Source organism: Falco cherrug, chromosome 3, assembly GCF_023634085.1.
Source record: "Falco cherrug isolate bFalChe1 chromosome 3, bFalChe1.pri, whole genome shotgun sequence".
Taxonomy (NCBI): domain Eukaryota; kingdom Metazoa; phylum Chordata; class Aves; order Falconiformes; family Falconidae; genus Falco; species Falco cherrug.
This window is the reverse complement of record NC_073699.1, coordinates 11,683,207-11,707,393: the sequence shown is the minus strand read 5'-3', so window position 1 is coordinate 11,707,393 and position 24,187 is coordinate 11,683,207. Positions and strand designations below refer to the sequence as shown.

Genomic DNA, 24,187 nt, shown 5'->3' with positions numbered 1-24,187 from the left:
GGTGGAGGCAGGTCTTTCCTCCCAGATAACAAGTGATAGGACAAGAGGAGAAGGCCTCAAGTTATGCCAGGGGAGGTTTAGATTGGATATTAGGAAAAATTTCTTCACAGAAAGGGTGGTCAGCCACTGGAACAGGCTGCCCGGGGAGGCGGCTGATTCACCAACCCTGGAAGTGTTTAAAAAACATGCAGATGCGGTGCTTAGGGACATGGTTTAGTGGTGGACTTGGCAGTCCTGGGTTAACACCTGGACATGATAATCTTACAGGTCTTTTCCAAACTAAATGATTCTATGTGTAAGCCAAGTGACTTGTACCCCCCAGCTAGAAGTCAAAACCACAAGATATTTCAGAACTTGCTTGATTTTAAATACATTACCACTCTTGGTAACTCGGGTGGAACCACGTCCCCTATTCATCCTGTGATTACCAGCCTTGCTGAATCAAGATGTCTTTGCTTATTTTAAGCAGAGCAACATCAGCAGCTATACTTCCATTGAAAAAATTACACATCCCAGTATTATGCAAGTCAAGGCACCAAATTTTAGAAACCCAAGCCTCAACACTTTCTCTCAGTGCTTGTTTTGGGTTCATTATCTTTAGCCATAATCACATAGCTTAGCTGTAGATCACCAAACCCCTAAAACTGTCCTGCACCTTTAAAGCTACCCACCCACACACCCTTCCTTCCCCAACGGCTTCCCTGTGTCCTGCCCAGCCAGAAGCAGCTATCGCAGCCGCTTGTTTGGAAACTGCCAACATCTGCTGATAAGAGAAGCAAAGCTCACAGATCAGGAACGGTCTGCTCACCTGCATTACCCATGGCTCCGTAAAGACCTTTGTGACAGCCCTCTCAGCTCCCGGAGAGCTGCTGGGCAAAATGCATGCAGGGAGCTGCAACGAGTAGGACACTCAGCACCACACTTCTGACCCAGGATAAGCCCAAGAGCATTACATCTTTATTACTGCTTTCCAAAGGAGCCTGAGAAATATGATGTATCCACAAACACACTTGGCACTAACGGGGAAAAAGGAAATAAGAAGCGTTGATACTTGGTTAGTCAAGGCCAAGGCAAAAGAAATCCAGGTCTGAAGACGAACATCCTAGTTTAGCACCAGTGAGGTCAAAGAGATATTAATTATTAACTATTTGTGCAAGCCCCCAGCTGAGTTAGGCTGAAACACAGCTAAGCATAAAAGGTAGCTGCTTCTTTAAACAGACTTTAAACTAAAAATGTAATTTGTGGGATCAAAGGCTGCACAAGGTGCCTCTCTGGAGAAGGTTAATCCCAACATCTGGAGACTAGAACTAGCCTCCCCTCCCCAGTCACTTCCAAACCCCGTGGGAAGACCCTAGGGTCTTCAGGGTCCCACCAGGGCAGTCTCAGAGCATCGCTACTTCAAGCTGGTCCACAGCATCCTCATCACCAGAGCCATTGCCCCCAAGGAAGAATATCAGCCTGCTACTTCGTGAGGCTGCAAACCAGATTTTATTTTCCAAAAGACAAGAACCTAGTGACCCACTGGGCACACATTAGTTACCCCCTACGTTGTTTCCATATTGTCCATATGATTACAGATATTAATTTTTTTTTTTCTAAACCAGTGTTTTATCAAAACTGTAAATGTACTGACAAAATAGAGACGCTGCCCTGCAGGGAACACAACTTATTGAAAGTGAAATTATTAATAAATTCATGTATTTATTTCAGACTGGGGCTAAACAGCTTCTGCCATTTATGTAAGTACACTTGAAGACCTTTCTTGAAGCAGAAAACCTCATAAGTGTAGCTAATTTTCAAAGCTATCTAAAAAATGGCAGGGCATGACATACCTTACTTTTTACGACACGATAAAGATGAAAAACTGGAACAACCTCTCTTTTATCCATCTGAGTCTCTAAATGAGTAAACTCTTTATTTATAGCCACTAATGGTTACCGCTTATTTTTTCTCCTCAACACACTACCTTTCCAGCAGGGAATTTAAGCTTTCAGCTATTCAGACTTTTGTGTTATTTTTGCTCCCTATGGCTTTTGAGCTGTCAACAAACTTCCCAGGTCACTGAAAAGTAAACAAGCAAATGGCAATTTTTTTTTTAATGTTTCAGTTAATTTCCAACTACAAAAGTCATAAGGATGGAGCAGATACACAAACGAATTGCAATTTATTTGCTTTTAAATAATCCTGGAACAATTTATTGTCATATTTCTTCCTATGCAGGCATTCCCCCAGCTGTGCCAAATCATTTACTTAAATTTAAGAAATGGAAAAAAGCACATGCAATATACAAGAATGTTAGGTAACATCAGCATTAGCACGGAACAACAGGTTAATATAAAAAGGCGGCACAAATATCATATTTAGATCTGTACTGGCAAAGAGTACAAGGTATTATTTTTCTCCACCCTTCTCTTCATTGGTATATAGGGAAAGGAAGCGACAGTGTACAGCATTGCAGCTGGAGGACAATAAAATACAGCAATCTAAATAAATACACATCCCCCAAAAAGAAGCAACAGCTTATACAGCCATACCTTTGAGCTTATTGATATAGCCTTTTCTTTTTTAAAGCACATACAAGAAGCATCCTAGCTTGCACGTGGTCTTGGACCATTCCATGAGTGAAGATGTAAAAAGTGGACTTCCCAGCTGTCCCAAGCACAGGCTACCTCTGGCAGCCTTGGAAGTAAAGCACTCGCCAACGTGACAGGGATCTCTTGAAATTTCTCCCTCTTCTAACAATTACAAAGATCTGACAGAAGTCCAGCTATTTCCCAAGGAGCAAGTGGTAGTACCACAACTGCTTTTCTGGAGAGCAAGAGCCACTCGCTGATTACTAGTTACTCTGGTACAGCGTCTGGAACAAAATTAGGGGAAAAGATGGGTCACGTGACAAAAGTAGGGATTTCAGTGTCAATAAAACTAAAAGGGGCAATTTTTACTACAATCCTATTGCCACCAACAGAGCAACAGTAACAAATGCTGAAGTCCTGTTTTTTAGGACATACTCTACTACAGCTTTCCTGAGAACAACCCTAAATTTCTCCGATAAACCTATGTGAAACTATCCAGAAGCATGTCATTGCTCAATAATGCCCAAAAAAACATATTAAAAAGACAACCCTAAAAAGCAAAGACTTCCCAAAATGTTAGCATTTATAATACCAGAGATCTAATGAGAAAAAAACCACCACACTCAAAACCTACAGCTAGGAAAACTCCAGCCAGCCTCAGTACAGCAACAGAAGGTTATTCTCCCAACTTTGACAGGAATTGCAAAAAAAAAAAAAAAAAAAAAAAAAGCTTCATCTATGCATTTTAAAGCAGTAGCTATCAGACATAGTTGTCCTGTCTGATAAGGAGAGCCCTTTGGGAACCCCTTGTGCTAAAGCGTCTGCTCCTGCTCAGAGCCTGATGCCAGCCCCTCTCCTCTGCTTCCCCAGGAGTGCCTCGGGCAATCCCTGCAGCAGCCTGACCCTTGATCTGTTGCTGCAGGTGTCCTGACCTTTGCTGCTTCTTGACCCTTCAATTCAGCCACCGATTAACATGCACCCACTCTTCTTTCCTAACAAGAGATAACCCCCATCTACATGCAGAGCAGGAGGCACATGCCTGTGCTCTGGGACAGCTGCAGCTCATGCTGCCTACCAAAAATTCTGATGCCTTCCAGCAGCAAAAACAAAAATCCCAGAAAAACAGCAAAGCTTTTGTGGCCTCTCTGACTGCATAAAGCAACTGTGCACTTTTCAAATCAAATATCTGCAAGCAATATAAAAGAGTGCTTCTGTAAGCAGCACGCAAGTTCAAGAAATCAAAAATTCAGGATTACAGTCTGTATTTGCCTGACTCCAGAGCACCTGGAACACAGCAAATGCAGAATCCCACTACCCAAAGGAAAAGGATGGCATGAGTATGAGTATTTTCCCTTTGCACTCACTAAGGACTGCTAAGAACAAGCCACCGGCAAAAGGCCACTGGGCGCTCACAAGCAAATGCACAGACTTGGGTATCACCATCTGTCCTCCACCAGCTACTGACGGCATCTCCACCTTAACTGCAAGGTATGAAGGCATTCTACTGACAATGGTGTAACTATGCAGTGAAAGTTTAATACAACTAGTTCATTACATTGCTATTACACTTATTCATGGGCTTCCATACAAAAAAAACCTGGGGAGTTTACTACTGCACCAGGGCTGTAGTCATTTAAGGTACTAAATCACCACAGGGAAATGATGGCAGAAATGGTGTGACAGAAACAGAAATTAGGAGCAGAGACTCAAAAATAACACAAAACAGAGAATTGCTCTTTTGCTGCAAGCCCTGCACAACTTTATGCCAAAATCCCATCTACCATCTGCTAAAACTCTCAGATTTTGGTGCGCAAAATATTAGAAATTTAATGGCAAGGGGGGGGAAGGCTGCTGCACAAATTATATTTGCTAGCTCAGATTTGCTGCGTTTGTTTATTCCTTGAAATAGCTTATCAAGTATCACATGGCAGAATTTGACTCTGGATTTTCAACAAAGAGCTCGCTTCATCAGACACTGCTCCTGGTACACGGTCTGAAAAGCAGCAGGAAATACCACCCTTCCAAGCCCTACTCTAAATGCCGCTCTCATTTTCTTCTGATCGCACACACCAAACAAACCTATCCATCGTACCCATCACCAGAAAGCTGTAATGAGGAGATAAATCCTAATCACAAAACCACAGTCTGTATTTAATAAGGGGAAGAGATCCAAGAAGACAACCAACAAAGCAAGAAGTCTGACCTACGGAATCAGCATCTATTCCTTGTCCTGATGTGAACTCCAGCATCCTGCCAATTTGGCTCCTTTCTGAAGCAAATAAAAATATACCCTAACCAAGATACAGTTGTTCTTTGACCCACTAAAGTGGTCAAACAGAAATGATCTCCATTGCTTCTGTAAACCAGATGGGGACATTAAACAAAAGGATTTGACTTTTCCTCAAGATAAACAGCTTCATAAGAAAAACAATTCCATTCTCTTAACAAATATATTTAACTTCATCTAAGTAAACACTTTAATGTCATGCTAAACAACAGCAACTAAAATAGGACCAAATAATCCATTTCCGATAATGCTATAAACATCAATACTTTTTCAAAACAAGGAATAAACTTCTCTTATCTCCTGTCTCCAAAACCAGGGCCAGTTTGGCTGTACACGAAGGGGAGGTGTGACCATCTTTCCAAAGAAATCTTACATTACTGTTAGCAAGGTCAGCAAGGAGAACAGACGCATGCAGAGCACAACATCAAAACCATGCCAAGGGTTTGCCAGTAATACCACTTTCACAGTCCAACAACTTTTCAAGAACTACAGAAATGTCTACTCCAGATGCTGGAAAGTTCATCAAAATGAGTTTTCTAAAGCCTTTTGAAGGTTTGTAAGAGAAAGGGGGCCAAGGGGTTTGGGCCTTAACATTGACGACAACCTTCAGAAATCCTCTGCTTTGTAATTCCACCTGCAGTTAATGGCAGCTAGCGTTCATCAAATAGAAGAGCCTCAGGTCTCTCCCCGAGGTTATGCTACAGGTACCAAAATCAATCCTGACTTTGACACCATGATAGCAGGCTTGGGCAGCAGCGTGCCATTCTGCCAGCATTACCATGTCAAGAAGTTAAGAACATAAAAAGACAAACAAAAAACCCCTCGGTTCTTTTTAATGACTACCCCAGTATGGAGGCAGATGTGCCATGATAAAAAGCCCTTGGGTGTACTTGCTCAGGGTGGGAATGTAGTTTTGCCCCCAGGGGAAAAAGCAACAACCATTTTCCTCTTCTAAGGTGTCCTTAGGGCATCTCCAACACAAAAAAGAAACTTCTATTAACACATCCTTGTATCACTGACCTATAATAAAGGTTTATAAATAGTTTCCCAAGAATATATAGGAAAATGCAACATTAACGCATCAAAGTGCCCTTAGCCTTATATTTATTTATTTATATAGTCTTCCAACACAGCCGTTCACCCTGTGCATGCCATCAGCCAGGATCACATGTGAAAGCACAGCTTGGCTCCTGAAGTCTGCTGCTGAGCTCCCTTCTCTTCCTTCCTCTTTCCCTCATTTGGAACAAACGAAACCAAAACTCAAATAATTTCACACTAAGACACAGGTTAAAGAGAATATTGATTCCTTCAATATTCATCTTTGCTTAATATTCACTCAAAAAATCTCTAGCGAGGCTCACCACAATTTTACACTTTCAAAGAAAAGAAAGCCTGGTACCATAAACCAGGTGAAGTGTCCCACTGAAGCAATTTAAGTATTTGCTAAAAAGTATTAACATAAAAACATGGGATCCCTATTCAACTCTGAAGTCTGGCAGGCCACTGGATGGTGCAGGAGATTGATAAAGTCTATCCTCCAGGATGTTTTCCTTCAGCATGCCATTAACCCTAGGAGTAAAAGGTATTAAACTGACTCCGACATTTGGACTATGCTCCAACATGCCTGTATTTACCCACTGGGGGCAGGACCACTGAGACACATAGGAAATCCAGCTTAAGATACACTGGATCTGAATTTTCAGTGCAAGCTCAGAAAGCCATACGAGTGACCAGTAAGTGCCTTTCACTTCTGAAGACTTCCTTCCACACACAGAGGTAAACTGCAGAGCTTCCCTCAGAGCCTTAAAAGGGCTGACGTGCTCTTTGGGGTTTTTTCCAGTTACTGACTGGTGGCTGCTCCTCCTTAGTGAAAAATAACTAAGCACAACTGCTCACTAGGCAAAATTTATACATATATATCTATATAGTGTGTATATATATATATATAGTATACCCATATAGAAACCATGAGCTAAACCCCTCTACAGAAGAGTTTACACAAAATGGAAATGTTAACTTTGGTCAGTATAATGGAATACACACCAGTTTCTGCCATTCTTCAAATACGAAACAAAACAGGGTCTGTTCCTAGTAAGTTACTCAACAAGGTAAAACATGTATTATTAAATTCCTCCATCATCGCTCACATTTGAGATTTCAGTGAAAAAAAACCAAAACCCAACCCTCTAAACTTTCTACCAAATAATAAGGCTTTTACAGGCTAGACTGAAAAACAGCCATTTGGCCACAAAAGGAAAACAGCACCTAAATAGAGAGCAAGTATTTACATTTATCAGTAAGACAAGCACGGGTGTGACATCCGAAACAACAGCCTTCCCCAGTCACTCACCAGTTTGTAGTGGGAAAGTGTCCTGCCTGTCACAATGTCCATGGAACATTCCCCTGCAGGGAAGACACCAGACACCCCCATGATCCAGCTCTATACTGGCTGTCCAGCTGAGGACATCAAGCATGGACAACACCTGGACACCTGAGGTAACAGTCTTGCTCACTGACTGCAAAAATGAGTGCAGGAGTGGACAGTACATTCTTCCCCAATATCCTCCTACTTCTTACAGGTACGCTTAGAAATACTAGTAATCTTTACTCATTTCTTCTGTCCTAACGAAACTTTCCCAGTATACTTCTCCAACATAATGCTCGTATTTTCCATGTAACAAAGCAGCAGTTTCTTCTTCAGCACAGATTTAGTTCGTTCAGTTCACAAGGCAGATCTGGAGGATAGTTAATATTAGCTCCCATTCTGCATCCAAACCTTGAAAAGTCCCGTCTTTAAAAGAATGGAGTGCTTGTGCTACTTAATGGACTTCTAACCACAAAGATAATCCTCTTAACCTTTCTTAATTAGGGGGCTGTCCAAACCAAAGTTGCATTACAGTACTTATGACCCATGGGTAATGTTCAAATTTCAGACATACATAGGACATCCTAGAAAATCTTAAATAAGGGGGGGATCAAAAAACCAATCACTAAGCAAAATTTGAACCAGTAATACCCAAACAACAGTAAACCAGTAACTTGCCCTGAACTGCTGCCCCAGCACCAAGACACCCTCCTTCATTCCTGCTAATGGTTTAAATGTCACTTGATGACAAGTAACAGGAAGATCAAGAGAAATAAGAACACCAAAGCCATGACCCCCTCACACAAGCCTGAAGACACAATCATCTAGCAAGTTTTGAACTCACATCCCCAAACTTGTAAAGCAGCCACAATTACTGACTTAAGGCTGGTAATTCTCCCCGCACACCTCCTCAGCAAAAGTCTTAATTCACAGTGACTATTTACCTCCTGCCCTTCTGCCAGCACCCCACCCAAAACTATGTTCCTGGCTCTAACCACAGCTGGGGACTGTAATTCACTAAGGAAAAATACCAGCCCTACAGCTGAAGACATTGGTGGGATCAAACTACCCAGAAGACATGGTGCCCTCCAGCACTGCGACAGGCACGCAGTCACACCACCAGGCACGTAAGGATGGAGCTGCTGCTCCTGCCCCTCAAAGGAGGCTACAGCACCTTCCACTGGGGCTGCATCCACCCAAGAGCCACAAAAAGACATTTCTCTTGCTAGTTTGGGTTGGTTTTTTTTTTTTAAAAAAGTTACATAAATATTCACTCCCTCCATTAAAAAAAAAAAAAGAAAAAAATTGAAAAAAAAGCAGGCACGTTAATTCACTTGCTGGGGATTAGGTCTGGATTCATTCTGTGCAAACACAGTGACACTATATAAATACAGGCACATATGCACCCACACACAGAGGCAAGGACCTACCAATTTTCCTTCAGCTGTCTTCTAAAGCCAAAAAAACAGATTCATGAGACTATACTGGTCTTACCAAGCTGAAACCCAAGATTCAGCTAAAATTACCACACCAGAAGTGCCATGTGGTAAAACAGAGCAAACTGACAGCATAATTATTGACAAGGGGCCCCAAACCTTTCCTTCCATCCTTAGAGGCACACTGGGGTAACAAGAGCACTGAAAGTTTGCAGGGTTTCTCCAGTTACTCACAGGACTAGCACACTAAACTCTCCACATGAACCACAAAGCTCAAGGTCCCCTCTCTCCTCCAAAGTAGTGCTCTCCTGCCTCCACAGAATCACAGCAAAAAATTATGGAGCATTTCTGATAAAAGCCCGTGCCACCTGGCTTCAAAAATAAGTTTAGACCAGCCACGCTTTCAAACACAATTCCCTTTTACTGGGCAGCAGGCTGTGCAACAGGTCCAAAACCAAAAAAGAGCCAAAAAGGTTCACAGCCTTCAGATACACCCATGCACAGGGCTCACCAAATGAAAATACATATAAAGAAGAAAATCTGGTTACAGCAAAATAGCTTACACAGAACATGCTGACACAAACATACAATTAGGGGAAAGACAAAAAGAAGAAAAAAAGTAGCATTTCAGTGAGGTGTCACCAGAAGGTTAAAAAGCAGCCAAGACTCAGAAGCAGCCAGGACTTCTGTAATAGTAGAGGTTTCACAGCACTTCTTTGGTTCGAGTCTGACTGAACACACCTAAAAAAACCACGAGCAGACCCTGCACAATGTAGAGCCTCTACTGCCAATTCCAATAGTTATGTGTTTTTCAGCTTTAAGAGAATTCTTGTGTCAGTTTTACAATATTCATGGTGCCAGCAGGGCTGCTAGGCTCCAGCCCAGTGACGACAACTATGCTTCAGTTGCACCGATCTATCTTACGAAAGGCACACGTGAAGCACCTGTAGTAGGCAGCTAAGATGACACGCTACTGATGAGCTGAATGTGATTTCCCGACTTACAGAAATAAACCTGCAAAAACTTTCTTTCCATTCCAACACAATAAGGTAGTCCTGAGCCTCCATGGAAGTCTTTTCTACTCAAAATGTAACGCTCCCTAATTAACCTAAAAATAACTGTTGACAAAACAACCATCAGCTTTTAAAAAAAACTAAATATGAGGAGTCACAGCTCAGAACCGTTGGAAAATAGCCAATGCCAACAGCCAAAAGAGGCGCTGTTGGTGCTTGGCATGGCTTTGGTGCTCAGAAGCCCTCCAGAAATTTAACCTTTATGCCATCACTCATAGGACGACAGTTTTACCCCGCCAGTCTGAAATGCAACCTTGCTGGTGTAAACTACACCGCTTACACCAACATCTCAAGCTGGAACATCAGACCCATACTCATGCTATCAGTAAAACACTTCTAAAGGAAAGCTGGGAGAGTTCCAAGATTGTCCTAAACATGCATGCTATGCTGCACAACACAGCCAGAACCCACGTACACCAATGCAGGTATTTATCACCGTCACCAGATTTTCACTTTAGAAGCAGAAACTTGGCCGTGCCAAGGTCACTTGGTTGCCAGAGATGGTGAACCTCTCAAAGGTCTACATGAAGGACTCTGCACTGGAAGGCAAAGATCTTCCAAACACTGCAGCACGGGAACACCAAGGAAAAGTTTGCCACAATCTGTGTATCCAAAGTAAGAGCTTCCAGGCTCAGCAGATACCGCTCCTTTGGAGAACTCCCTGAAGCAAAGTTCAAAGCCTCAGAATTAATTTTTGCCCCGTATCCTTCCCACAGAGTGAGGTTCAACACTTGTTCCTTCGAGACGTATGCTGGGAACCCAGCCCTTAAAATAGGGCACACAGGCAAGTACGCGCAACTGTGGAAAGCAGAAATAAAGGAAACCATTCTGAACTTGAGGTACCAGCAGTACTGCTAAAAATAAAAGCATCCTGGGCACAAGAGTATCGGCTGTGCCTCAAAGGAGGCTGTCCCATAGTTCCCAATAAACCTCTCTGCAACGTTAGTGAAACATCAGTGGGACCTCTATGATGCTTTTATAACACTCTCCTTCGAGGTCATCAACCCAGACACACTAGCAAGAAGGCAGGAGACAGAGTTTTTCTCCCCGCTTCTCTCCCAGTTGTGGAAACTAAGGCAGGGGTGGGGGAATCCTTTCTCTTCTCAGCTTGGCAGCGGTTAAATGCAATCTCTCCCTGGAGCCACTGCTATGCACGCTGTGCTGCAAGCTCCCAGGAGCTGAGCACCAGCTCAGAGGGCAGGTTTAGGCAAGATGACTTCCAAAAGTCCCTCCCAACCTCAACCACTCTGACCTCAGCTGGGCCAGTAACTGCCACACTTCTCCCGTGACAAGGATGACCAAGGTTCAGTGCAACACGCAGTATATACTGGGCACAGTGACTCCCCGTGTGAAGATGAACTTGACTTCTGCAGGCACTTCACCTGCTGCCCTGGTAAACACTGCTTGGGAACTTCAGATGCTGAAGAGGCAGTTTGAGCTTCTCTCTCCTGCCTTTTTAATGCAAAGTTTCCTTGTGTTCCTTCTCATCTTGAAATGACTCTTCTCCTTCCCTTATGGCATACATCCCCTTTTAGCAGGGACGCATTCTCACTGGAAAAAAAAAGTCTGACCTCAGCTACCACAGGAGACTGCTCCCTTGTGAGCAGCCTAGCTGTTGGTAAAACATACGGGAACAATTTTATCAGGCTGTTTTGAGCAACATAGTCAAATGGCTCTACTGCACACATCCATACTTTTAACTTTGAGTATGGATCTCCAGGATTTCTACAGGTTTTAGTTGTTTTTCATGTATAAATGGCTATGTAAATATACTGAAAATGTTACGATTCCACCACTAATCTTCCTTCAAACATCAAAAGTTAGCACGGGTCAATTAACAGCCTGAAATAGTTTTTAAAAGTCTTGGAAAACACTTCTCTGTATTTAGAATGCAGCTTTGTAATTACTTCAGTATCTTCCAGCAATAAAAGTATTTTGGGGAGTAAGTTCCAGAGCTGACTCTTCTAGCCCAATAGCCCAATTCTTTACTCAGAGCTTTTTTTTTTTTAAACAAACAAAAAAAAAAAAACCAAAACAAAAAAAAAAACAACTGCCTGAGTTAGAAAACTGGGGCAGGGACAGAAATCAAGGCTCCTCTGGAGACAGGTACAACCACTTGTCATCTTGTAAGAATAAAACCTAACTATACTAAGAAATAGTAAAGGAAGGAAACCGGGCAATAAGATGGAGAAGTCAAAAACCAGTTAAGTCACAGTCGACAGCAGCTTCAGCTGATCAGCAGGAGTCTCGTGTTATCCCACACCTCACTTAACCTGGCAAGTCCCAGCAGGAACACCTCCTCTGAGACGCGCGTGTTTCTGCACTCCTCATTTTGTTCCAATGAGTATCATCCTATACCGAGAGCAGGTTACAATCAGCATCTAGCTAGCTATGGGAAAAATATGGGAGAAATACCAATGCAGGGTTTATTTTTCCCTGTAACACCTTTCAGTGGCACAGTATTTTTCTGCAACGGTCAGACGGAAGACACCCCTGCCTCCTGCGCAGTGAACTTGATTATGTTGAGGAACAACCCCTACAAAGTGCCAGCATATTCCCTTCTCACCTACCAGCTTTTCTCCCAGAACATAATTGTATCCGTGGACTTAAATCCCTGACAAATGACAGCAGAGCAGAACAGGCTTTTTACCTGTGCCTTTCATCCAGCTTCCTCTTTCTTTCATGCACTACAACTTATTTTAATGAGAATAGTAATTCTCTCAGATAAGTCAGCAAATATTTTCATAAAGAGCAGCTGCAGGATGTCTGCCTCGCACAAATTAAATTACCCAGCTAGTGGCTCAATCCAGTGCCTTCAACAGACATTTTTCTGTGGTAGCTGGGTCAGGCCCTGTGCATTTCTGCTATTGCGCTTTACGTTCCCTATACGCAACTTACATGTGCTCCAGTGTGAGGAAAGGAAAATGTTTATACTTATGGGTGGGACTTTGGATGCAGATTAAAGCCAGGGTGCTATATTTACTGATCTTTTAAAGTAATATCAACATGTTGAAAGGGAGTAAGAGTTCTTAAGAAAGATCAAAGTCTGCATGCAGCAACCACAAATTAACACAAATACATGCTGAAATACTAACACAGACTGGCAAAATTTACTTGCATTTCCCCTGGAGCAAGTAATTTTGGCTAATAGAAGAGTCAAAACCATTAAAACTCTTTTTCACCTTTATGTAGGGCACGCTACAGTACTTTGTGTCAGAGTGAATGACTCTTCAGGTTAATTTTGCAAGGCTAGGCTAATACTACCTATTGCTCATGGCTTGCAAGCTTTTGAAAGGCAAGGGCCACATTCTCTACAGGGGAAAAAAAAAAAAAGCAATATTATTAACTCAGACTTTTCCAAAGTTAATCCTGTATTTCTTCCTTCTTATTGCACTTGACAGAACTTTTGTTGTCTGACAAATGAAAAGCTAACAAGCCGTAAGGTGTATGACCTTCTTTTGTTTGACTAATTACTCTTCCCGTAAACAGATCACTTATTTTTCTTGTGGGAGCATCAACAGCAGCACCCAGAACACGAAGGAAGTTTTTCATGAGGGCAAAGGACTGTTTTGCAGCTTAATCACAGTCCTGGAAAACAGATGCCTGGCCTATATTTACAGCCCTGACTGTGCAACTGCTTCAGCAAGGCGTGCGATTAAAGCAATCGTGCAGTCACCAGGAGTCACAACCCTGGCGCAAGCTCCGCCAGCCACCTACAAGCACAACACACACACACACAAGTCACTGCATTAATTACGGACACCTTAGACTCGTAAGGCTGTGTCGCCACGAGGCCAGCTGAACCGATGTGATAAAATACCGCTGCACCAAATTCAGCCAACTTAGACCAGAAGAGCACCCAAGTTTTGACTTTTAGCATGTACCCCGAGTGAGCGGCGAGGTGTCTTTAATGTTGTTTCCCCAGAGAGAGTTGTCAAGATGCACGAGGTAATGGTAACGCTCAAACCGCTTCCAAGGCTGAGGGCTCGTTACTCTGCGTTTTCTATCGGAAGGTTTTGTCTGTATTTAATAACATACACTCAACAAACAAACCTTCAAAACGGCCTGCCTCACAGCAGCTCGGGTCCTGGAACCCCCATCACCCGAAGCCGCGCAAGCCCACGCGAGGTGGAGAAAGCAGACCCCCGGGCTCCGCGCAGAGAACCCCTGCGGGGGGAGCCCCCCGCCGCCCCCGGGACGCGGCTCGGAGGCTGCCACGCCGCGGCAGCAGGCGCGGGGGCGGGAGGCCGGGCAGGGGCCGCAGCGGAGCCCCGCAGCCCGCCTCCCGCGGGGCCGACACAGCGCTGCCGCCGGCGGGCGCGGGGCGGCGGCAGCGGGGGCCCGGCGGGCAGAGCCGCGGCACCGGCGCCTGCAGCCCGGCCCCTGCCCGCCCCGACGAGCCCCGGCCGGGGGCAGCCTCCGCTTCAGCTCGGCGGCCTCCGGTTGCGCCGCCGGCCAGAGCCCCGAAGGCCGGCCGGCGATGCGGCGAGGGGGCGCCGCTCCTTCCCTCCCGCTCCCGGAGCCCCGAGCCCCGAGGGGCCGCTCCCGCAAACCCCCCGCAAGCCGGGGCGCTGCGGGGAGCACGCGACACGCGGGCAGCACCCGCCGCCGGCTCCTGCCCCGCACAGCCACCCCGCGCCGGGGGTGCGGGACGAAGCGGGCTGCCAGACCCACCGGCCCGCGCTCACCTCCGCCAAGAAGTTGTCCATGGCGGCCCCTCGGCCCGCCCGCGGGTGCGCAGCGCCGGGCCCCAGCCGCGCACCATGTGCCGCTGCCGCCTGGCCCGGCCCGGCTCGGCCCCTGCGAGCCGCCTCAGCCGCCGCGCCGCTCCATCGCGCCCCAGCGCCGGCACCAGCCCGCAGCCTTTGTCCGCCCGCCCCCTCAGAGCCGCTCGCCCGGGCGGTCCCGGCAGCGCATAGCCGCCGCTGGGAGCCGGGGGAGGGGGCACGGAGGAGGAGGAGGAGGAGGAGGAAAGCTCCCGCCGCCGCACGCTCCTGCCCGGGGCCGTCCCGTCCCGGCGGGGCAGGGGCAGAGGCGGAGCCGGGGCCGCGCCTCTCCCTGCGCCTCGCCCCCGCCCCGCCCCGCCCCGAGCGCGGGCAGCGACCCCGGCCCGCCCCGGCCGCAGGAGGCAAAGACGGTGACCCCCCCCGCCGGGCCGGCGCTGCCCCGGGGGCGCGGGGCGGGGCGGGGCGGCCGCTCGGGGCACGGGGAGCCACGTCGGAGCGCGGGGCCGCCGGGGCGCGGGGAGCGAGGTGCTCGGCGCCGCTCGGGGCGTGCGCTCCGCTCCCTGTTCGCGACACAAAGCCATGCAAAGCACCGCCGCCCAGCGCGGCCGGCCGGCAGGTTACGTGTCGTTTGAAGAATATGTACCTGCAGGCTTCCGCTGCGTACGACAAGCTCCTATTTAAGTTTGTGGCAAACTTGTGTACGGGCTCCTGCCGGCCGTGCCTTGTTCCTTTAGTCAGTGCACGCTGCAACAGCCATTACTTGGCACTGAGAGAACAGTGCAGGGAGCTGCCCGCGGGCCACCTCCGAGGGGTGCGCTGGGCTCCCCTCAGCACCTGGCTCTATAGCTTTTCCACTCCTTTCCATTTCTGCAAAGCAGGTGTAAAGTGCTTGGTTTTGGAAAAATTTCTGGTTCATAGCTTTTGCACTCACCCTACGGTAAGTAACAGCACAAGGAACACGGCAAAGGGGAGCCACATCTTGCAGATACAGGCCTGTTTCATTCACGTTATAGAAAGAAACATACAGAAGGTAAATCACAGCCATGAAGAAAATGAATGCAGTATTCAGTCTTTCGGCCGCAGGCGGAATCCTAATGTTGCTTTGGGAGCTTGGGCATGTGAGGAGTGGTGTGGGAGACCAGCTCTTGATATCAGAAATAATCACAAGTGTGCAATTCTCACTTTTTTAAGGTGTCACGGGACGTAATGTGTAGCGCAGAACGAGCACCGCTAAGAAAGCAAGTTTAAGAATACATACGCTACACAAGGAAAAACATTCTTCCTTCATCTTTGTGTCCAAAAATGTAAAACCTGAATAAAGAGGAGAGCAAGTAAGTGAGGTTTGGCTTTGAGATACATGATGTCCAAAACGGCGTTCTGCTGGTCTTGGAGGGTCACGTGGTGACATCCCAGCAAGCTGCTGTGCCATCAAGGTCAGAACTGGGACAGACCAACACAAGAGGGACTTTCTGTTGAACAGGTACCTGTTAGAGCCTGTGTGGGGGCTGTGGCTGCCCGCCCCATCAGACAGAAACAAGGGAGAGAGAAGCCTTCAGAAAGATGGCATCTGCCTCGGACATGGCCATCTTCTGTGGCTCAGCAGCTCCCCTCAACTCACCTTACCGTGGCCAGCCACAACTACTGGCAGCAAAAGCAAACACTTCCCACCTTACTTGCAGCTCAGCACAGCGTGCCCCAGGCAGCACCCCCGTTGCAGCTTGCCAAGCCCAGCCAGGAGACAACGCAGAAGGATGCCCTGCAGCCTGCCGGGGGCTGCCGGTGTGTGTGTGGCGTCACTCCTCTTGCCAGCCCCTCCTAGGTCTCCCTCCTCTAGTCTCCAGCTATACAGGTCGTATCTTCCTACGGTTGCTTTGAAACTCAAGGTTTGCAGAGGATTTCACCTGAATTCACCTGTCCACACAGTACCAACTTGCAGTGAAGTTAGCTTAAATAATTATTCCACTGTAGATTATATGGTATAAATGCTGATGTGGAAGCTCTGTAACTCTATTCCAAACTGCCATGCTTCCAAAGTTACTCCAGGGGAATAGTTTTTTTCCACAGTCAGTGTGCCAGAAAACTTCCCCACTCAGACAAGCCCTAATTTGGGGAGGGCTGACTCAGATCAGAGGTATTTATTAAGTTATTTTGACTTCTGATTGAGTACTTTGTTTGACACCACATTATTGGAATGTAACGCGCATGTCTGGCTACTGCATTGCACACGTACTCAGGTCTATGAAGCACAACGCAGGAATTCATTAAAACTTCGAATCCATCATCCAATAAAAGCTGCCTGTGTTTTTTTAAATGAGAATTTCAGTAAATTACAAGAAACCATTACCAATAGAACAGGACCAGATTTATGCAGCCTAAAAATACATTGCAGAAAGAATGAGTATTCTCTTGTGGTGTGGATATATTGCAAAGGACTGTAAAGCTCTTAAGACTTTTCTTAGGGTTTAGAACAACTGCAAAGAGGTATGAGCAGGAATGTTGTAGGAAGAGAGATTTGGGGAGCAGAGGGGAAGGGAAGAGCAGTTTGTACAGCCATTCCAACAAGCGTCTTCCTTTTCTCCTTCTTTGTCTTCTTGTGTCAGTCCCACTCACAGTTTATAAGTGCTAGCATCTGTGTTTCATAGGAAAGGGGGTTTGAAACATGGTGTTTCCTTTTCCCGCTCTGAAAATGACCCCAAACTAGTTTCTTACTCATTTTATGCAATTGTTTTGGAATTTGGAAACCCCCACAGATATGCTCTACAAAGCCCCATACATCTATGAACATCTGGGGACTTGGCCAGTTCTGTACAGCTCCAATTTTCTTTTAATCGGTAGAAATTCCTTCACTGATTGTGTGCCTAAGGTAAATTACTTCCTTTTGAAGCTGCTCGCATGCATGCCGGCTCAGTTTTCAGCCCAGCTGAGGACCAGGAATGGACCAAAGACTCAGTTCCACTTCCCCAGTGAGACACCCCCTCACTGGCCATGAAGGTCTTCCCACCTTGTGCGGGTGGTTGGCGGTGGGGTTGCTGGGCAGCAAGCCCCTTTGCCCCAGCCTCTCTCCTGTCCCATGCAGAACAGCTTTGGCATCTGCTAGATTGGCTTTGCTCTCAACCAGTCTCTTAGACCATTTCGATATTCCTCACTGAAATTCACTGCGTTGCATGGGCCAAGTCACACCTTCACCCCGCTTTTCTGACCTTTCTCCCCTCTACCAGCAGTTGCTGAAGTCCGTATTTGACCAAAATGTCTGACAAAGGATAGACATCTCTTCCTTCCTTAGCTCCAAAGTAACTGTAGCACCTGCAACTTTCAGGAGACCCTGGACTTTCAAGACAGATTTTAACCACTCCTGTCTCTATCAACGACTGGAAACCTCCCACAGCATGCAGCTCTCTCCATTTCTGCTCTGGAGGCCAAACCAACTTACTGACTGAAGCCCACTTATCTATAAATCACGTATTTCACCTGAGCCATGTTTCTTCACAGGGAATTTCTGCAGACCAAATTTGTAGGACGTTTTTTTAAGATTTATTGCCCCTGCATTTATGACAAATTTCATAGACATGATTGCATCCCAATGAACCATTAACTCATTGAGTACCTCAGGCATGCTTGGTCAAATTCTAGATGTCCATTTTTTCAGAGTAACTCTTCCCCCATTCTCATCTACCAAAACTGCTGGGGCGCTGCAGGTGCTGGTGACTCCCCAGGGCCGGGGGTGTCAGGGGCTCCCCGGGTGGGTGATGGCAGGTCTAGCAGCCAGGGCCAGTCCCACCCCCAGCCAGGAGCAGGGAACCTGGGGGCACATGGGGGGAGCCCTCGGGGTGGGCAGTGATGATCAGGGACACAGCGGTATCATTGAACTGAGTGATTTCAGCTTTTGCATGCCTGACATGTATTGCACAAAAACTCTCCCTGTGCGTCACCCTCCGGAGGAGCTTTCCTTTCCCTGCTGGCTGCGCTGAAGCAGGTTATCTGCTTTACCCCATGGCACCACTACCTCTTCTGTCGGACTTGTGGGTTGTTTTAAGTCAAATAATTAAATGATATATTCAGTTAATTCAATCTTATTCATTAAAAGGAGCCTAAATTGAAGTTCTCTTCTCACTAAAATGAGGCAACATGTTTCTTTGCTCGCAGCTCAAGGCCTCATTTCATCCAGTGCCATCTCTAAAATTTACTCTCAGATTTTTCCCTTTGGGGTCTTTGTCCATGGCATGCTGAATTTTCAGAGTGGCTTTGCATATGGTCTACACTTCTGGTAAGAATTCCTGTTTCTTTAAACTTATCCTAAAAGAGATTAACAACTACTTGTGTTTATTTTCCAGGGCTGGTATTGCACTTGTGGGCTCCAGTCGGGTTTCAGCTAACTAACATTTTGGTAGACAAAACTCTTGGCATTGACATTGCCCAGCCAAATCTCAGAGCTCAAGTGCTAGGCACTATTGGAGAAGCAAATATTTCTGCAGTGGGTGACAGTGCACAGGCAGACTGCTAGCACAGAGCACAACTTGCTACCACACAAGTTTTGAAGGATACAATGAAAGAAAAGATTACTGCAGCCAAAACTGCCATGATCTGTGCAGAGCAAAAATCCCAGATTCCTCACGTTCTTGTCCATTGTAACCCCGCAAGGATGTACTCGGGTTTCAAAGCCAGTTCCAGTTCCAGGTGGTGGTCCTAGCTTTCAAAGTAATTAATGGCTGCTCATCAAATGAATACCCAACAACACGGCTGGACAGCCTTTCTCCTTTTCTGAATCTTGCTTGTAGCAAGCCAGCTCTCCCTGTGCATTGTACTGGGAATGAAGCGCCTGACTAGCAGTTGTGAACACCGTGACATAGGAGGCACTTCAGCATTAGGTCCTGTTATGATGAACTACGTCTTGCTGGGATGAGCCCAGCCCTTAAACATGACAAACAATGGATCAAATTAATTATTCATACTCACAGATGAACTCTAATTATTAACTGCTAGGAGTAATAAATAAATAAAAGTGAAGAGCCGGCAGATTTTTGTAACAGCTTCTTTATAGCTTCTGTAACATAAAGTCATTGCAACGTTTTCTTTTTATGTAAACAACCTCCTGATAGGAATGAAGAAAAAAATCTGGGAGACATTTTCTTGGCTTCTTCAGCCTCCCTCTGTTTCCTGAATCACAACAGCTTCTTCCATCACTTTGACCTCCTTACGCACTAATTCCCCTGACTGTAGTTTCTGTGCAAGTACTTTCATGGAGTCCTGGATGAGAAAAAAACAACAACTGTAAAAGTCCCATGCAAGTCACAGACACCACGGATGTGATACCGTCCATGCTGCTGGGCAGACCACATATCCAAAACAGCAGGCCTGTTCCTTTTTTAGGATGTACAGATCCAAAACTGTTATTACGGAGCTGAATCACTACATGACAGTGCATTTAACCCTGTCAGCTTGGAGTCTGGTGAAGGCCATTAATTATGTGTTGTTACACTCAGTTTCTGACCAGAACCTCTACCTGGGAGACATCATTTTCCACGTAAGAAAATGGTTTCTATTACAAGATTTCGAAATATGATTTCACAGACTCCAGCCTTTTTTCCCCCAATGACACAAAGCCACCTCTTGATTTAACAGCTGGCAGCACGCATATGAAGATGAACAACTTTCTAACTCCCCATATATTTTTTCTGTTCCCTGGATTCTACTCAACACCCAGTCATTGCCTTTGCAGAGACTCACTCTCCCTTGCTTATGATCCTTAGGCTGCCTGTTCACTCCATCTCTCATATCGTGAAGCAACCTGCTTCTTTATAAGCCCTTCCAGCAGCATCGCTGCTCATGGTGTCAGGCTAATCCCTGCGTGCAGCTTCTGTCACCCTTGGCTGTCTGAGCCTCACTGACCCTTCATCTCATTTACAATTGCGGCTGCATTTCTTCCTCGCCAGCATCTTTTAATCCAGCTCTTACATTCTCTTGCAATCTCACTCACAACCTATACATTTTAATTCTGTTTATCAGCTTGGAAAATAGTTTTTAGAGAAGATGCCAACAGAGAAAGCTGTATGGTACAAGGGCATTGGTTTATCACATAAGGATATCTGCTGGAAGAAAAACAGAGTGACAGACAAAAACTATCAAAAAAGCTTAAAATCAGTTAAGGGATGAAGACAGTGGGAAAGCGTAACAAAAAACATAAAAAGAAACAAAAGCGTTTCTCATCTTCTTCAGAATCAGATTGTGAATGTGTTTTCCTTGCCTTCGCCCAGGAAGCCTGTTTAAAGACATGCGTTTAAAGGCAACTTACAGTTGCAAACCCTGCAGTCACAGTTTATGCACGTGTTCATTTCTCAGGTAGTTAGACCTGTGCAGAACATCGCTGTCCTCTCTGAAGGTCCCCACCCCCAGAGCGGAGCCCAGAGGGGAGCCCACCAGGGCACCTTCTGCTGCCTTGGTGCCGCGCAAGCCAGGTTAGTTCAAAACACTTCCCCTAGCAACTTGAACTAGGTCATCCTCATTTCTACCAAGGCAAACAAGGAACACCCACACTTTCCTTGCCACTGGCAGTGCTGTGGAAGGAAAAATCTTCAGTATAAGGGCAGCAAACTCCAGCAAGGGCCATTTATATCCTAAGCCACTGCGGCTGTTCAGTCAGCGAACGTAAATCAAAGGCTACCTTCTCACTTGGGGTGTCAGGCCGGTTTAAACAATGTCCTTGCTCCTTCCCCACCATTTATCACTCCCTCAGCTGTGGATGTGCACAGGGTAAGTCTACCTTGGCACTGTAGCTTGGTGCCTTAGCAGTGAGTTTCCAGGTCTCTCCCACTCCTCACGCTTCAGCTCACGTTGGGGAGCTGTCCCAGAGCGTGCAAACTGCGTGCCCTCCATAGGAAATAAAGCCAAAATATACGCTCCAGAAATGCTCTCACTAGCTAGAGGGTAATTAGGACATAGGGCCAGGTCAGCTAGCCTGACATACAGCCTCCTGAAGTGTGCTTAGGATGGACAATGGATCCCCAGCATGATGTTTCACTCTGCGGATACGCTCCTATTTCCCTGCACTATTCACTTGTGCAGTGTAGCCATTATGTCTCCATGGGTCAGTGCAGCAAATGGGATGGGGGAACTGATCCAACCTTTTTGTTTTGGTTTGAGTTCTGGTTTTCTCTAACAGAAAAAAGTTTTGAATCTGACCCATTCCCTGAGGAGGTTCAGATAAATCCTTGCAAACAAATATTGTCACAACAGAGAGAGGTACATGGACAAGGGTGGTCTGCATCGCTGCTGGCATTTATTCCTCATACCAGGTCACAACTTCAAAGAGCCAGGAGGAACAACCTTCACAGTCTCTTGTGCTTCAGAGAAAGTTTATGCCTTACAGTTATTTAGACTTTATCAGCCTGAGGGATAATTAATACTGTCGGTCAGTGCTTTTCTGTTAGAAGTTTCTTTCCATGCATCTGCTGTGGTAAAAAATATTTTTCCCCTTTGCCTCTAGATTCCTTCCTGTGTTTGAAATCAAGAAATCCCATCATAGCACAGGAGAGCAAAATATTCATTTCAAAGCAGACAGAATTTCCCACAAACTCTGGGAGGGCTTAAATGGCAGACACACAGTCTGAGTGAGACAGAATGCTGCAAACCTGCACATTATAGAGGAGGATGTTTTTAAGAAGTGTGTTAAAAACTGCATTTAATAATACAAAAATGAAATTTGGTTGTTGTATCCTTTCATAATCACATTTACAACTTAGTAAATCTTGCCTGAAATCCTCTCAAAACATTTTCTGGTGTTGCATGGATGTCATATGTTCAATTTGGTAGCTTAATTTTTTGCCCAAATACACTTGTATCACTATAATATCTTACTCGTGCATAATTTTAGGATGTGTTTACGTCTCGGTTGACCTATAACTTTATAGGTTTGCTTATTTACTGAATGCATTCAAGTGAATAAACATGCCATTTCTTTGGTACAAACAAAAGAAAAGTTCCTGGCTTACAACAGCTTGTAGTTCCAGAATAGAATCAAAGGCTGCTGAGGTGGTTTATGTCCCTATTTAGAAATAGGAAAACCTTTGTTTTGTGTACACAGATACTCAGAACTTCAGCTTGAGATGTTAGAGGAAGCTGGGGAAGTTAGCAGGCCCGGTGCTACCTACATTCTTGGCAAGCAGTCTGCCTGTGGCAGTGTTTGGTATTTGCGTTTACTTGCAGTGTATGACAATTAGTAGACTGCAAAGACTTGGTAGGGATGTTTAGTGCCAGGCTCGTTAAAGGGTATATGAGACCGTGTGTTCTATTTCCCTTGATTCTTACACCAGCTGCTCTATCGTATACCGTTCCCCTAACACCCATAAAACTGTAGCAATGCTCATTCTTTTCTTATTCTATGAATTACAGGATTTGCACAGGATGCAGCAGCGAACTGTAAACAGAAAATAAGAGAACAATTCCATAAATACAGTTGTTAGCATTTGAGTAACAAACACGGTAGCAAAACATATTTTTCAACAACGTGACAGTACTGAGCCCCCTAATTCCGATGGGCTTTCAAAGGGAAGCTGTGAAATAACTTCATTTGGATCTTGCAAATGCTATCTTGGAACAGTTAACACCTGTGGGAATGCATCCAAGCAAGTGCACTACCAGAACCTCATGCCTTTTCTGTCCAGCTGCTACAAATAGGTAGAAGTCCGGATACAGTGAAACGTAATGACCAGTGACCCTTATTTTCTCTTCCCCTTCCCCTTCCACGCCCCCCTCCCCCCCCCCCCCAACTACTTCAGAATTACACAGCTGGAAAGATTTTTTTGTGTGTTTGTGGGCAGAAGTTTGAATACAACAGTGTGGTACACGTGGGATTGCCGTTCAGTTGTTGTCATTTTTCCATTAGAAAACTGAGTCTTTGTGAGAGATTTTTACTGGAAAACATTTCAAAGCCTTCTAGAAACCCTGCAACACAGCTAATCCCTTCTTCTGCATCTAGCGCAAATTCTTCTCCACGTTTAACAACTTCAAAAGGAAGTGGAAACCTCTTCAGAGAGGAAGCCAAGACCAACGTAGACGACCAAGACATCTGGATGGTGAGCAGAATAGTGGTGTTCTTCCTAGTCACAGTTATCAGGCTAAAAACCGCAGGACATGAAGCTCTTGCTCTGTGCATGGGTAAAGCACTTCAGCTGCTGCTCATCTGCGGGCAGAATGACTCTGCCTTGGCTGGGAGAGGCAATCTCTGAGACTAAATTTCTTGGTGACAACAAATCTGAAGGATATTGTTTCCTGACTAAAAATAAAATCGCCTGGTTGAATTCAGAGCAGCCTTTGCTGCTGAGTGACCTAAATAAACTTTACTCTTTGAAAAGGGACAAGTAGTTCAGCTTTGTAGGTTCATTTAGGGAATCAATTTTTGTCTAGAAGAACTGGGACAAGGTTTCCTCTTATCTGCAGAAAAATAGGTGAATCGCCTCTTGGGGAAAAAGCCACCATAAAAAAAATAAACACCAAAATATGAAGGTGAGTGTGGTTAAGAACAAAATATGTTCTAAATTAGGGTGTGCATTTTGTCTTTCCTGTTATTAATGGCATCCTCAAAGGATACTGACTCACTCGATGACTGAACTGCTTGTGGTTTGGGACCCATTCTGAGCCAATAAACTTAGAACTAGGGACGCTCTTCCCTTTTCTTTACATAAGGAAGCTTCCAGATCCAGTTGCTATCTGTTGCAACACCAAGAAACATGG

The 24,187-nt window shown here is 45.6% G+C and overlaps 1 protein-coding gene across 1 annotated transcript in view; it reads right to left on the bottom strand.

Moving 5' to 3' along the window:
• The window catches only part of MYO10 (myosin X), a 167,544-nt gene extending 152,804 nt beyond the window's left edge, over window positions 1–14,740 (bottom strand). Inside the window, exon 1 of the mRNA XM_055704335.1 lies at window positions 14,423–14,740. Coding sequence (XP_055560310.1) covers window positions 14,423–14,443 — 21 coding nt within the window. The 5' untranslated portion in view covers window positions 14,444–14,740. The remainder of the gene's footprint in view (window positions 1–14,422) is intronic.
• Window positions 14,741–24,187: the final 9,447 nt, after the last annotated feature.